The 15,238-nt window shown below is 41.0% G+C and overlaps 1 protein-coding gene across 1 annotated transcript; it reads right to left on the bottom strand.

Annotated features, from left to right (window-relative positions):
• Positions 1-187: 187 nt before the first annotated feature.
• LOC307037751 (rho GDP-dissociation inhibitor 1-like) lies at positions 188-14,920 on the bottom strand. Its single transcript, XM_079678819.1, has 6 exons — positions 14,763-14,920; positions 10,962-11,150; positions 8,662-8,745; positions 4,841-4,917; positions 4,182-4,245; positions 188-1,794 (listed from the first exon to the last, which is right to left on the bottom strand). The coding sequence occupies exons 2-6, from the start codon at positions 11,146-11,148 to the stop codon at positions 1,595-1,597; spliced, it is 612 nt and encodes a 203-aa protein (XP_079534945.1). The 5' UTR covers positions 11,149-11,150; positions 14,763-14,920; the 3' UTR covers positions 188-1,594.
• Positions 14,921-15,238: the final 318 nt, after the last annotated feature.

The following is a 15,238-nucleotide window of genomic DNA, read 5'->3' as shown; positions in this document are numbered from 1 at the left end:
CTTACACAGCATGTCAATTTGAAGCATCTTTCTGTAAGAGCTTCCAGAAGTGTCAAATTTTTTCCAAATGCCCGGGTTCAGTAAAAACTGAAACTGAACCTTATGTCCCTTTAAAGACACAGGAAAACATAATTCCTGGGTAAAAGCAGTGCTACTATTTGACACAACACCCGTGAAGGAGGCAGAGTTGAGCAAAATCTTTATTGGCCGAGAAGAGCAATAACACATGATAGAATATACAACCCCACCAGCATGCCAGCGTTTTCATAGAAACTGTACAATGTGAAGGAATGTATGGAGCAGGAATACATTATCAGAAGAACCAAAATAAAAGTTATACATCCATATGTTCTGGTACAGTACGAGTCGATTTCAACAAATGTTTCAGGTCAGTTTCAATCCCCTCCTCATTAAATATGGAGCGTGTTCTCTGCTCGTGTCACCTTCCATTCATTGGTTTCCTTTTCACTACCAGCGTCTGACACTTGCTCCTGCACTTTCTCTGCTTCTACTCCTCCACCTGGGGTCTGCTGACTGAAGTAATGGAAGGGGGGGGGCTTTGTATGAGGAATGATGTACATTAAGGCAAAGGGAGAAAAAAAGGCTTAATTAGAAATGTGTATTTGTCGCCACATGATCATAGTCAGTGCTAAGGCCTCATGGCTAAAAGGAAGGAGAGGTTCAATAGTTCACTGGTTCCAATTCTCAACATACAGTCTCCTCCAATCACAAGGTGAGTTCATTTCGCAGAGCCTGTATCTGAGTAACGGGCTACGGAAAGCTAACTGGTTGGTAGCTTGGTAAGCCCTTAAAGTACAGATTACCTAACAGTGAGCACTGCATGTACTGACAAGGCATGCTAAATTAGATTTAGACATAAGGCAGCTTTTTTTTTTTTTTTTTTAATCCTAATATTTTTTACTCCCTTGGTCACTTAGGCCCCAGTCCCCATTTGAAAGGGAGTGGGTGAATACATTACGGGAAGAGAGAGCTCTGAATTAACTCTTCTTACAAGGCAGGTATTGGTAATTACATCAAAAAGACAGCAAGCAAAGGAAAGCTATAGGAGGTGGAAGGGTGGGGGGGCAGGTGGATGTGGTGGGGCCCCGCTATGGACACAACAGCTGATTAACAGTGATATGGTCACAGTACACGACCATTGATACAATTATATATAAAAGAAGGCAAACAAACTTAAGTTGATTGTACAGTTGCTTCGTACTACGCACAGAGAGGAAGACACCATTCTGCAGGGGTGGGGGGGTTAATCTCTTCAAGCAGCAAAGATCCGGGGACAAAAGAAAAGCAGGAGGGGGGGGGAAGTTTAAGGTGCTACATGGGGGGGAGGGGGTGAGTGATGTTACGTTGGTGAGTGCGGATAGGGAGGATGGACGGATGTGATGGTGGGGGGTTGCTACGGATGCGGGGTTTAAGACAGCGATGGCAGTAACTAAGGCATGAAATGCAAACAGAAAAAGGAAGAAATGGTGGACAAAGGACATGGGATGAGTGGGGGGGGGCTGAGAAATGTAGTTTTTTTTTTAAATTTGTTATATTTCCCCCCCCCCCCCCAGGAAGAACACGAAGGCCTCCTTTAGTCTTTCCAGTCTTTCTTGACGTTCAGGTTCCACTCCCAGGACAGGTGGTCGTGCTGGTCGTCGTCGGTGAACTTGGATTTGATGACGTAGTTTCCGCGGGCCAGCAGGCCTTTGGGGGCCTCCTCCATCGTGGTGGAGTATTCGTGTTCAGTGGAGCGGGGGCCGTAGCTGCCCACCATGTAGTCAGACTTATCAACTGGAAACACACAAGAGTGGATGTTATGGCGCATTTCCACTGCAGGGCCTTGCACGGCTTAGTATGGTATAGTTAGGCCTTGGTAGGCCAGGTTGACTTTATGCTGCGTTTCATTACAGTTTAGGAACTGGGGTAGTAACTATAGTAATGCAGGGTAGGCGGAGCCGTGACGTAATCTTCAATGCGGAACACAAAACCAACATCAGCCGTTAGCTGTTAGCCCTCAGAGCTCACAGCTCCTCATATCTGTTCAGAAACTAGACAAAAGTTAAAAAAGTACAAACCACAGACTCTGTGTCATGTGGACACAGACAGTCCACATGACAGTCGCTGATTTATTTATGTCTGGACGGTCGGAGCATACACTGCGTTAGCTTAGCCGATCTCCATTCAGAAAACACGCATTTTAAAAGGTTTCCGCCTGCCGTCTGTCTGCAGACTTGTCAAAGCATTAATTCATGTTTTTTACTAACCGGTATCAGTATGTTGTTACTTCAGCATCATTTTGAAACGTGTATTACAATTAAATCACAGTCAAATATGTTCATTTTGTGGTAGTTGCCAGCGATTCTCTCACTAGTTTAGCATACTCAGCCCGGTTGTTGGCCCGGAAAGAACCTCGATTTTGGAGAGCCAGAAAAACTGTGTAAAAGTACCCGCTAGCCGGAACTACACCTAGTGCAGTGGTTCTCAAAGTGGGAGGCGCCAGAACTTGCCAGAGGCATGCCAGGGGGGGGGTGCGAGAGACCAGGAGGAAAAATGGCTATAAAAAAGAAAAGTTATTGATTCGAAAATAATATGATACAGTACTATTGCGTCTGGGTCTCTGTGTGTGTGTGGAACGAGCCATTTTGTGTGCGCGAGCGAGAGAGAGCGCACCGGTACCGGCGATCGTTGTTGTTAGCTTCTGGTGCTAGCGAGCTACGCTAACGGACATAAGGAGTTTTTTCAACAACAAAGTGGAGGAGATTCCTCTCCTGTCAGACTGAGAGGCTCAGTGAACTAAAGGACTCTCAGTGGGTCTCAAATGTTTTGGTCACCATTAATGTAAACAATTATTTCCGAAGCACATGTTTATATGATCATTATAGTTATAAAAAAATAAGGGAATAAATGAAAAACAGGTATGAAATATTATGACAGTAAAACAAGAATAAAGTTTAAAAGGGTGATTTGTAAAATATCCATAAAGAAAAAGTGAATCTGTTTACAGTTCTGTTTCATATGGGTGTTGAGAGAGGCATAGATCTCTTCATTTTGCTCTCAAAGTGCACCAGATTGATGCTTTTAACTTCAATATTTAAAAATAAATCTTCCCGGGGGAGCTTGCCCCCGGACCCCCCTATGTGAGGTCCACACACCACCTATAAAAACAGCACTTTACCCCTGCTTACTCCTATATGCCGTGAGCTGATTATCGAGCCTTCATTGTAACAGTCGCGGGTACGTTGTGTATTTGCGTGGGGATTGTTGCAGTAGAACATTCCACTGTAGCGACCGGTACATTAATGGGAAACCCTAAATGTTTGAGCACCCTCTATAAAACGTCAAGCTACCCCACAGCACCCCCAAAAGAAATCTCTGGCGCCACCACTGAGCCTGACTATTTGTGTTGGGGGGGCCCGACTTTTCTTTTTCTCCAAAGGGGGGGCCTGACAGAAAAAGTTTGAGAACGACTGGCCTAGTGGAAACGCAACCAAAAACGGACCGGGCATGGCACGCCGCGCTGTAGTGGAAATGCGCCATTAGTGTCAGAGAGGGAAATACATAGATCTATGTGGATCTGACAGTGAGTACGGACCGGGATATCATAGACTCTATATCTACGATTCATGTGTATTTAACATGAAGGATATAACCATGCTGCTGTTGCTGCTTGAGCATTAATTACTGATACGATTGACAGCTGTGTGATTAATTCATAAAGAAAGGAAGATATTAATAAACATTGTGGGAGTTTGCTAAGATAAATTAAGAGAAGAATAATTGGTTAGAAAATCAAAGTTTGGGAAGCAGGGTATCTGAACCCCATGAGATCAGATAGTGTCAATCACTTGACTCGAATACTGTTTAACTGAATTACACTCAAAGTAAACTATACATACGTACAAATATCTTTAAGTTACCCACACTGAAAAAACTGAAACGTTGACTTTAATTAAGATAACAGATTTCAAATAACTGTATTAGGTGAAAGCAATAATATTAAGTTAAAGTAAAAAATAGGATGAACATAATTATTATACCTAATACAGTTATGTAAAATCTGTTGACATAATACACTTAAAGTCAACGTTTCAGTTGTTTCTGTGTAGAAGGCATATTGGGATTGACATGAGAGAAACTGGTGTTTTTGAACCGACAGTCATCAGAAATTCTTCACTCACTCTTAATTCCTTTCCTGTACGTCTGCTGCACGTACTTCAGACCCGAAACTATCTCCTTGTTCACCTGAGGAGAGACATACATTGTTACAGGGTCATATCGAGGGTTAGAATATAAAAAAAATACTTGCGGCAAGGTATGCTTGAATCAGAAAGATAAAAGGTCAAAGTATGGGGAAATGCAGGGACATCTCTAACCTTTTAGATATATTTCTGTTTTCAAAGTGTGCAGTTGTTTACGTCCAACCCTTCTGTTGTGTTCGTTTCCCCCCCCCCTTAGTTTGGTGATTCCGGTCAAATGTGACTGGTCTGTTTTTACTGCTTACTCATTCATTTTCTATGAAAGTCATCTTTGACCAGGAACATCAAAGGTGTCTACTAAACCACTCAAAATTCAATGAAAGTGATCACCAATGTTATGTATTCAAATGTTGACCGCGGAGGATATCATAAGGCCTTGAGGTAATCAAATGTTAAACACAGTATTTATGGTTGCTGAAAGTAGTCAAACGGTTTGACCCGAGCACCACAGCAGGATTCATTAGCCAGCATTTGGCTGAAAAGTGGACTGTTTCACCATTATTTTTTCTTCACTGACAAAGAATCCCTTTCATAGGGAGATACCCTATGAGCATATTTCCTGCATCTAGCACAGCTCTCACCTTAAAGCTGATCTTTATTTTGTATTCAACGCCCTCCTTCAGAACAAAGCACTGCTTCTTGAAGGCTTCCAGGTCTCCTGTTACAAACAAGGGAAAAAGCACAGGCATCAATAGGTTTCTTCATGTTAAAATATGCCAAAAAATGTGCTACAACTTGGCCCTGTTAAGCTACACTTATTTATATGTTTTCCAATATGGCAATTATCAGTTCTGGTTCACACTGTAACCATTGGTGCACAGAAAACAAAAACTGTGTTACATTGATTGAATCTTCTGTAGTTATAGAGTGGTGCAGTGATTTTCCATTGAGTTTTGCAAATTGCAGAAAATAAAATGGTTGATAACACGTTTATGATACTTACACATTTTGTTCAGCAGGAGAATCTCCACATACTAACACCATGAAGTAATAATGCAATTGGCAGAAGTAAAAAGCTAACATTAGGGTATTACAAACTACATCAAAGTCACGTCTTCACGTCACCATCGCTAAGCTAAAGGCAGCTAATGTTCCGCATGATGATATTGAGTACTCTCATTCAGTCACTTGTTAGCAACCTCTGCTTCAAAAATGTCCTCAGTGTAATTACTGACTTATTTGATCCCCTAAGCTTATTTCTGGCGTAACGGATACAGAAGTGGTATTTTGCTCATGATTCCTGCACCACTCTTAGGAGAGTGTCATCTTTTATATGATTTCCAAGCATATTATGCACATTCATTTGTGATGTAGCTACATAGATAATGATGGACATCCATAATGACATCGCAAGAGACAGTAAGTAGGAAGTGACTCCTGTCCTGGTGGTTCAAAAAGTTAGTAGTTTGAGAAGAAAAAGGGGTTTCTGATGCAAGAGTATTAAAGTATGTTAACTGCCTCCATGTGCTGCTGAAGCTGCTGACCGTAGTGATAGGTGGGCCAAATCAAGGCCATAAGAAGCGCCCTTTTACTGGTAGCGATCCGACTCACTGAGTCTGTATGACTCATCCTAGACAGCATCCAGTAAATGTATTCTCACGTAGAGCTTGTTGACTTTTTGTTGACAGTGTCTAAGTAGTATCTTTCCTCCAATCTATTTAAAAGGGCAGTGAACAGAACATATTTATGTTCTCTATGTTAAACCTATACACTATAGAAATATACTACAACCATCCACTGAACATTTTAAATTATAACTTAAACAAAACTAAGAAGAAACCAAAAACAATCTGCAGTCATCAAAGAGGATATATTCTGCTCATTTTCAGGTTCACATTTCTATTTTGTGTCTCTACTGTTGTTCTTTACTGCAATTGGACCAGTCTGTTTGTTTCAGCTCATATGAGATGGTCATGTTTGTGTCTCTCCGTAGCTCAATGATGACAGAGAGGAGCAGCGGTGTGTTGGACGGCTCTGTAGAAAGCCCTCGTTGCTTCATTTCAATACGTTTGATGCAAGTTTATACTTGCGATAAAATGAATCGAACCACAAACAGCTATCTGTCCAGTAATAGATGTCGTTATTTATTTGAAAACAGCTTTGACATCGCTTATTTGTAAAGTAAACTATTTATGGACCAAAGTAAAAAAAAAAAGGTGAAGTGAAAAGCCTTTTAGCAAAGCATTGTGGTTTCATTTTGTTATGTTTCCTGTTGGATATTCTTTCTAACTGTGTATTTAACATTCTATTATGGTAGAAATATTATTGTCTTATTATTGTCTTATACCGTCAGTTTATCTTGATATGGAATACTTCATTTTGGACATGGAAATGGTCCGATTTAAATAGCTGAAAATCAGCATTACTTTGACGTAGGCTAACCCATAATCAACAAATGCTGAATTGTTTGAATTCTAATGATATGATTGGCATTAAACATTTCTAGTTGAGAAGCAGGGAGGAACCGGAGTGATGCAGGGAAAGGTAGGACAGAATGTTCCGGACGGATTGTAATCTAGGTCAGCTGGGGCACGTCTGAACTGCTGAGCCACTGGGAATATCGAAAAGTACATTTCTACAGTCATCAGCCAAACAGAAAAAAAAAGATCCAATCTATGTACCTCGTCTACCTCTGTCAGATAATCCATATTCATCTACAGCATGCACAGATTCAAACCTCACGGATCTGGAAGTACAGCAATGTCGGGGGGAAATCAAAATAGGCAGAATCACTACAGGGGTCAATGTGTTGTCAAGAAAAGAGAGGATGTGGATGTTTGCCAAAATCAGTTTCAAGTATGTATTATTATTGGGTCAACAAGAGATGCTTAATTTGTAATAAAGATGATCTACGGTGGCCCTGAAGTGCAAGTCAAAACAACATTTCACAAAACACTACCGCATGTCAGAAAACACTAAAACATTTCACAAAACACTACAGCATTTCAGAAAACACAACCGCATTTCACAAAACACTAAAACGCTTCAGCATTTCACAAAACGCTACACCATTTCACAAAACGCTTCAGCATTTCACAAAACGCTACAGCATTTCACAAAACACAGGGTATTCCTTTAGGGAGAACACTTCTTGTTTGTGATTGGACAGAGCCAGCCAGAGAAGCACTGCTGTGATTGGTTGTTTTTGCTGCCACTCAAGAAATGACACTTCATGATTGGTCAGTACCCGACAGCGCAACATGTCCCAAAACATCAGCTGTTAGCTGTTAGCACACAGAGCTCACAGCTCCTCATATCTGTTCAGAAACTGGACAAAAGTTAAACATGAACAAACCACAGACTGTCTGTGTCATGGCGAATACAGTTGCTGGTTTATTTATGTCTGTATGACGTTGTTGTGAGTGTGGACGGAGCAGCTACAGGTTAGTTTAGCCGGATCGATCCGATTCCGATTTACATGGAGATACGCCCCGCCCCCTCTTCAGCGCGTCTTGTTTGAATGACAGGAGTAAACACAGCTGACAACCGCAGTGAAACTCGAGCGATTAGAGCGATGCGAATATTCGGGGCTTATCTCCATGTAAATACTATGGTAGACTACAACAAAATGAACATATTTTACCGTGAATTAATTGTAATACGCGTTTCACAATTATGCTGAAGTAACAACATACTGAAATGCTGTAGCGTTTTGTGAAATGCTGTAGTGTTTTTTGAAATGTCGTTGTGTTTTATGAAATGCTGTAGTGTTTTGTGAAATGTTGTTTTGACTTGCACTTCAGGGCCACCGTAATGATCTGACCCATGTGTTTAATAAGTTCCCTCCTGTTTTCAGGTATAGATTTTTAGAGTTGAGGTTGTATGATGTCCACAGTCAGTGTATTACGTACAGTAATGGCATATTGGAGAAACTGAAAGGAGTTCTGCCGCTAAAGCTGAGCTAACCACTACTATGGATGGAGGCAATGTTAAAAATAAATAATTGTATTAGTAATATATTCACTGTTTCAACATGTCGGATAGCCCTTTTCGACAAAGAACTGAAGCCACTGTCTATGCTCTCTTCAAAGCCACCAGACTCCATTGACCAAAACAGACCTTTTATTATTGAGTGGTGCCTTCAAAGGAGAGTTTATGCTCATTTTCATATTAGTATTTAGTGTCTCTACTTTGACATGTTTCCATCCTTTAAATGTTCAAAAAGCTCTTTATTTTTTTTCATGCTGCAGCACCTTTTTTCACCCTCTGTCTGAAACCTGAGCACAGTCTGCTCTGATTGGCTAGCTGGCCGGCTCTGTCGCGGTCAACCGCTTAGAGATGTCCCCAACCTTAGCCTACCACGTACAAGATCTTACCTATCCAAACATTTAATTCAACAAGTAATTTATATATTTTTCCCATTAAATACGAATAAACTAAAGCAGCCTGGAGAGGGACTCACCCTGCAGGTCCAGGATCAGCGGGTCCGGGGCGGTTTCACACAGCAGAGACATCTGGGTCACTTGGACATTGGGAGTAGTGGGATCTGAAATTGAATTAAAAACAGGCTAATGGTTCCAGATGGGACATTTTAGACAACGTACACAGTTGCAGCTTGGATTTAAACACCTTTGACTGTGTAGGGAATTAACAGAGAAAATGTAAACAGACTTGGACAGTTACAGAAAACCTCGACCAGTGCTGCCTTCATTTTAACCCCCTTTGCAGTTCATTTTAGAATAAGCAATATGATAATTTTTGAAATAATAAAATCATGTTTAAAGCAATATGTTGTGTCAATTTATTGATTCATTTGGTGAGTAACTGTGTAATGAGCACAAAAATAAGCAGCAAAAGAACAAAATAAGTCATTATAGCAAAAGAACCCCTTCAGGGCGATCGGGACCCCGACCTTTAATGACAGATATTTTTATTTAAACACTTTTCTGTACAAAACTTAGCCGAAGGTCACGGTGTGAGTGCAGCGGGCTCAGGGGAAGAGAAATTAGGACAGCTGTGCTGTAGTTGGAACAGCCTCTGCATTAAATACATTTGAGTTTATTCTCAGTCCCTTTTCTCTTCACTCATTTAGGGCCGAACCATTGATCATTTTATATCAAAGTAGTAGGCCTGTCCCGAATACTATTTTTCGGGCTCCGGATATTCGGTAGCAATCAGCAGCGAATATTCGGATATTCGCGCGGGGGGGAACATTCATTTGTCAGAAGGTTCGGTTTGCATTCACAAAGGCAAAATTCAAACGGACTATACACTTTAAACACAAGTCATGTGCACGGAAATGCTGTTCAACAAGTGGTCAGACAATAAGGGGGATGAAAAGGTAAATCCTGGCCATTTCTACCGTAGCCTCCACCATGGAGCATCGGCAGGTTATTTGTCATGCTGCTGTTAATCTGGAGATCATATCAACAGACTTTAACAACGGCGCATATGATTATACAATCAGACAACATGCGATAACAAACATAACCCATATGAGACGTTCTGCAGTAAGGAGGGGCGTTTCACCGACGACAGGTGGTTCTGACTTTTATGTATATTTGACGGAGCATTTTTAATTTACAAGACACTGTTCAACACTTCATTCTGCTTCACTCTTTCGCTAAAGATTTTTGAAGACATCCGCGTTCTTGCAACTCGTAAATACTACGCTTCCTATGTTTTGGCGCGGACTGCGTTCACACCAGCGATGATCCGCTCCAGAGTTCACTAGCAAGCGCTCCGAGACCACCTCGTTTAAGCGGACCAGAGTCCGGTTGTTAAGTGCACTTCAGAGATCTTTGACTGTGTTCACACCGACCCAAATGAACAGCACCAAGCGCCAACCGGACTATACAAGGCTGGTTTGAATGCGACCTAAGTCTATAAAAAAAAATGTTAAACGAATATCCGAATAACGAAATTGAAAACCGAATAGTAGGCCCTACAAAGTAGTACTCAGTTTTTAAAGAGCTCTGGAATAGGTTTTAACACACGCAGTTGATAGCATGTTAACTGTTAACTGTATAGGATAGGGAAAGGTTTAGAAATGTCATGTTTCATTTTTTATTTTTACATTGAGTAGTATGTAACCTCTTTCTCAATAGACTGGTGAAGTGATGATGTATTTGTGTGGGCTAAGCCGGAAGTTAGCATTGCGAGGGCTCCCTCGACGGAATTCAACAGATTTTTCAATTTTGAAATATTGCACACACATTTATGATACTTACCAAAAAGAGAAGCAATTATATATTTTCCTGCAATTGATTTTGATTAAATGCATCTAATCAACAAATCTGAGTCACTCTTGTTATAAACAGGTAGCATCCTTTCTAACTAGCATAGCAGATGATGTTCTGCAGAAAGATGGATCTAGGATTGATGCATCTGTTCTTTTTTAAAGAGACAACTATCTAACAATCACCAATTTCTCACACACACACACACACACACACACACACACACACACACACACACACACACACACACACACACACACACACACACACACACACACACACACACACACACACACACACACACACACACACACACACACACACACACACACACACACACACACACACACACACACACACACACACACACACACACACACACACACACACACACACACACACACACACACACACACACACACACACACACACACACACACACACACACACACACACACACACACACACACACACACACACACACACACACACACACACACACACACACACACACACCCCTTACCAGCGCCAGAGGGCCCAGAGCCAAGCAGAGTTTCCTTATATTTGCGTAGGCTCTCATCGTCCTTATCCATCTCCTGGATCTCTTTCAACGACTTCTGGGCCGGGGGCTTGTAGTTCACCGAGTCTGGCTCTTCGTTTTCAGCTGCAATGGCTGCTAGCTGCTCTGGAGTCACGTCATCCTCGGCCATGTCTGGAGACAGAGTGGGTTCAAGAAGAAGAAAATAAAACCGGTTTTGAAATATAATAGGAAGAAAAAGTATGGCAGCAGCATTTCTCCTTACACTTCTGATGACCTCACGCTGCAATTATATCGAAAGACATTTACAATACGATAATACTGACAGATCGAGTATCAATTTCTCTGAAACAACATCATCACCACCAGGAGTCATGAATGAGACCGTCACAGGTCACATGGTACAAAGCCTCTCCCTGGGGAGGTATGGTCCCTCATTTAGGTCATAGGCAGCACAAGGTATTTGTTTATGTGTTGGGAGGTATGTTAAGAAAAAAATCTGCCTGCAGGGATGTTTCAGAAAAGATGGACCAATCAAACCTTTAGCTGTTATGCTATTTATATGCAACAAGATCCCAGTTCATTGTATTAAAACGTATATTTATATATTATATAGATTTTCCGTTGTATGCTAACATATTATTATATAGTTAAACAATCCAAAGTAAAAAACAAGAGGTCAAATTAGGGCACATCATCTAGGCTATACAATTGAAATTGGTGAGTTAAGTTAATGCTAAGCTAATGAATTGAAGTTAAATGTAACAATACAAAGCTTGTTCATGTTGTATTCGGCCATCCCCTTTAAGGAGGGTCATGCTGGAAAAATACCTCTGCTGAAATATATTGATTAACAAAAGCAGGAAGGGCTTTGTTTTGTGCCAAAATACTTGACATAACACCACTGCATCTTTTGATATGCAACACAATGCAGTCAATCCCAACAGTAAGATTTGTTCTACGGTTTTTTTTAGACAGAGGGGATTATATGCACTACCTTAGTTTTCTTAGTGTTTTACTGATGATTGGACCATTTGATCAAAAACATAACGTGATGGGCTTACCTTGATCAAACCATAATTGAAACTTACTAAAAGCTAATTGTATCTTTATCGCTTCCAAAGAGCCAATTATAATGCTTTAATGACTACTTGTGAATATCAGTTTACATCAGAATCAGAAACAGGTTTATTACACATACGAGGAATTTGACTTGACATCATGGTGCGCACATCAAAATAAAACATGAATTAAAACACAGGTAGGGAACTATATTACACAACTACAGCCACCACTAAGGGATTTAAAAGCTCTCAGCAGCCAAACTCATCCAAGCTGTGGAAGCTAGGGCCGCGCCATTTGAAAATAAATAATGGGTGCTGATTTTTGGCAGATATGCAATTGCCATATGATTCACAATAATGCTGGTATTAAATGTTATTGAAGCCTTATTATCATTATTATTAGAAAATATAATAAATGGTCAAGCTTGGGGAGAAACACATATGCAGCACCTCTTTTCACCCTCTGTCTGAAACCAGAGTGCAGTCTGCTCTGATTGGTTAGCTGAAAGGCTCTGTTGTGATTGGTCAACCTCTTAGAGATGTCCCGACACTTAGTATATCACATACAATGTGTTGAAGGAAGCGCTATCCAATAGAAGCCTGAGTGTTATTTAGTGATGTCACCATGATCAAAAAAACGTATTTAAGGCACTACAGGAAAGGGAAAACTCTTTAAGTAGGTGAACTTATTTAATTCAAAATGTTATCGTAACACATATTTAGTCTTTAACTATATTGGTCCTCCTGTGATTTGAATATTGCACTAGTCCATATTGCGCTGTGGATACATTTTGATTAATTATGCAGCCTTAATGGAAAGGACTGAGAAAGTTTAGGGTCAAGACAGTAGGCCTAAACAACCAATTGTACATTGCAAATCAAATGTGCATTATTGAAATAATAAAGCCAAAACAGCTGTGAAGTATAAAACAACAATCCTATCAACATGTGTAAGAGAATATAATGACTATACAGACTCCTCCTTCTGCAACATACTTCTTCTCTGACCAGCCCGAGCTAGCAGCAGTCAGAGGAATGTCTGCGTGCAGTTCAGGAACAAACTGAGGATCTTCAGTCTGCTGTCACAGAACGTGCCTGAGCAGGGCCCAGAACTGCTCAAAATGCCCTTAGGGCTTCCTTGCTATTCCAACACTACACATTCAAAGAGTTGAACATGAATGAACCAATAACAACTTGAAGAGCTCAAAATTAGCCATAACTGGTTTCATATATTTCCTCCAGCACTCCAGCTCTGGACCATGGGAATGTGACTTCTTTAAATGGAAATAACCGTGTAGAGGATGGGTCATAAAACAGAACACTGCAGCAGAGAAGGAGGCCGGACTCTTTTTTTATTAAATATTCTTGTGATCTCACAATGCACTCCACTGTTTTGCACAACAAAATGTGATATCAGAAGGAGGCAGACATTTGGATCGAGGTGGTTTGTAATGACAGGATAGGAGCTGGAGAGGGGGGGGGGGGGCTTCACAGTGAAGGCATTATGTAAGTTCTGGCATTCGACTCTGTTTCACGCAGGTGAGAAATCAAAAAGATCCTCTCCCTTCTCTATCGGGGACTCTTTTTTTTCTAAAAGGCGTGGTCTACATGGCTGCATTGATGAAAAAGGATTGATAATTTTTTTTATTTTTGACCATTGAGAAGGAAGAGTGTCCCTAATTGGCCTATTCAGCTTGAACATGTGTGCTTTGTTTCCATCATTCGAAAAAACAATAATTATGAATATATATCAAACGTGATGTCGTAAAACAACTACAATTTGAAGTTTCAAGATTTGTACTTACATCCAAATGTGACAAGCCCACCCACCCCACCCACCCTGGGGAACAGAAACCGTTTGCTGCACTCACAATACCAGTAACTTCACATTACATACAGAGGAAATGCACAGCAGGGTGCAGTCTGATCGACTCTAGGAAGTTTACCTCTTCTGTCTGGCCTGGGCTTCTTCCAAGAAAATCTATTTTAGTATTAAACAAACTGCAGGCCAACAGCACAAACATCCAGTCTCTCTCTGCCCCTGCTGGCCTGGTGAGAAGAATGCCTGTCTGTCATGTAAAACATAATTTTAAACAAAAGAAATATGCTCTTGCTCTATTGTGTTCTATGTCACGTATCACACCTTCTAGAAATGTGACTGAATAAAACCCGTAAAAACCTTAAACCATGATAACTCCAGTATGTTATTTTTTCCAAAGCTACGTTATTTAAATACCGACAACAAATAGGTAACGTTCACAGTTAAGAAAGTAAAGATGTTAACCGAAGCTACCGTAACGAGGAAACGGCACCTTACATGACAGACTGTGGCTATGCTAGCTAGCTAATGCTACCACTGCTGTAGACTGGCATGTTTCCAATGAACCGGTTAACATGCCGGCTTTGACAGCTTGCCAGGGCAGCTGCAATAAAGTTATCCAGCGAGAAAAATGAAATGGATTTCAACTCAACCATGGGGCTCAACTTTTCATGGCGCCTGCCCTGTCACACAGGGTGGGGACAGGAGAGGCAGACCAGATGCAAACTGTTTCAATTCATTTTCAGCCAATCTCACGGGATCCTGCGGCTACTGTTAGCCTGACAAGTTATCATCAAGTGACGGGGAGCAGGAGGGACATAAAAACGGCCTAAGAAGCGTGCGCCGTTTATGATTCTTCTAGAACATGTGTCAAAGGCTGCCTTTGAAACCGAGGACACTTACCTTAATATTTAAGTGGCGATTTCAGGTGTCTTTGCAGTAGGAGCCTTCGTTGTTCTGCGCTCCTGTGCAAGTATGGCGAACAAGGGAACGGCGCCGCCCCGAGTTTCGGGCACCCGCAGCACGCTTCTGGGAACAGGTCCGCGCACGCTGCACGCATGCAGACGACGTAAGGTGCGAGGGCGCGCTCCAAAAGATGTTATATATTTCAGAATAAATCAGAAAACCTTTATTCGTCCCACAGAGAAAACAATCAAATTATCTTAATGTGATTTTTTATATTTTGAATAATACTGTTAAGATGTAATGGATGTTTTTGAGTCTGAGTCACCACAGTATATGGAATGCTTTATCTACATGTTTTAGTCCAGTTGAGAAAATCCTATGAATGAGGCCAACTTCCACACTATTTTAAGATTGGGTATTAGTATATATCGCAATTTCAATCCTTAAAAGATACTTTCTCTGAAACTCATGGA

The sequence above is a fragment of the Notothenia rossii genome (genome assembly GCF_949606895.1).
Source record: "Notothenia rossii genome assembly, chromosome: 1".
Taxonomy (NCBI): domain Eukaryota; kingdom Metazoa; phylum Chordata; class Actinopteri; order Perciformes; family Nototheniidae; genus Notothenia; species Notothenia rossii.
This window is presented reverse-complemented; position numbering and strand designations above follow the sequence as displayed.

What these genes read in the sequence shown, in the direction of transcription:
- LOC307037751 (XM_079678819.1), bottom strand. Translation starts at nt 11,148, where the DNA reads ATGGCCGAGGATGACGTGACTCCAGAGCAGCTAGCAGCCATTGCAGCT. An exon ending in CTCTGGGCCCTCTGGCGCTG is followed by an intron (nt 8,746 to 10,961) that starts GTAAGGGGTGTG and finishes ATTCAATTTCAG; the next exon opens with ATCCCACTACTCCCAATGTC. An exon ending in GTACAGGAAAGGAATTAAGA is followed by an intron (nt 1,795 to 4,181) that starts GTGAGTGAAGAA and finishes GTGTGTTTCCAG; the next exon opens with TTGATAAGTCTGACTACATG.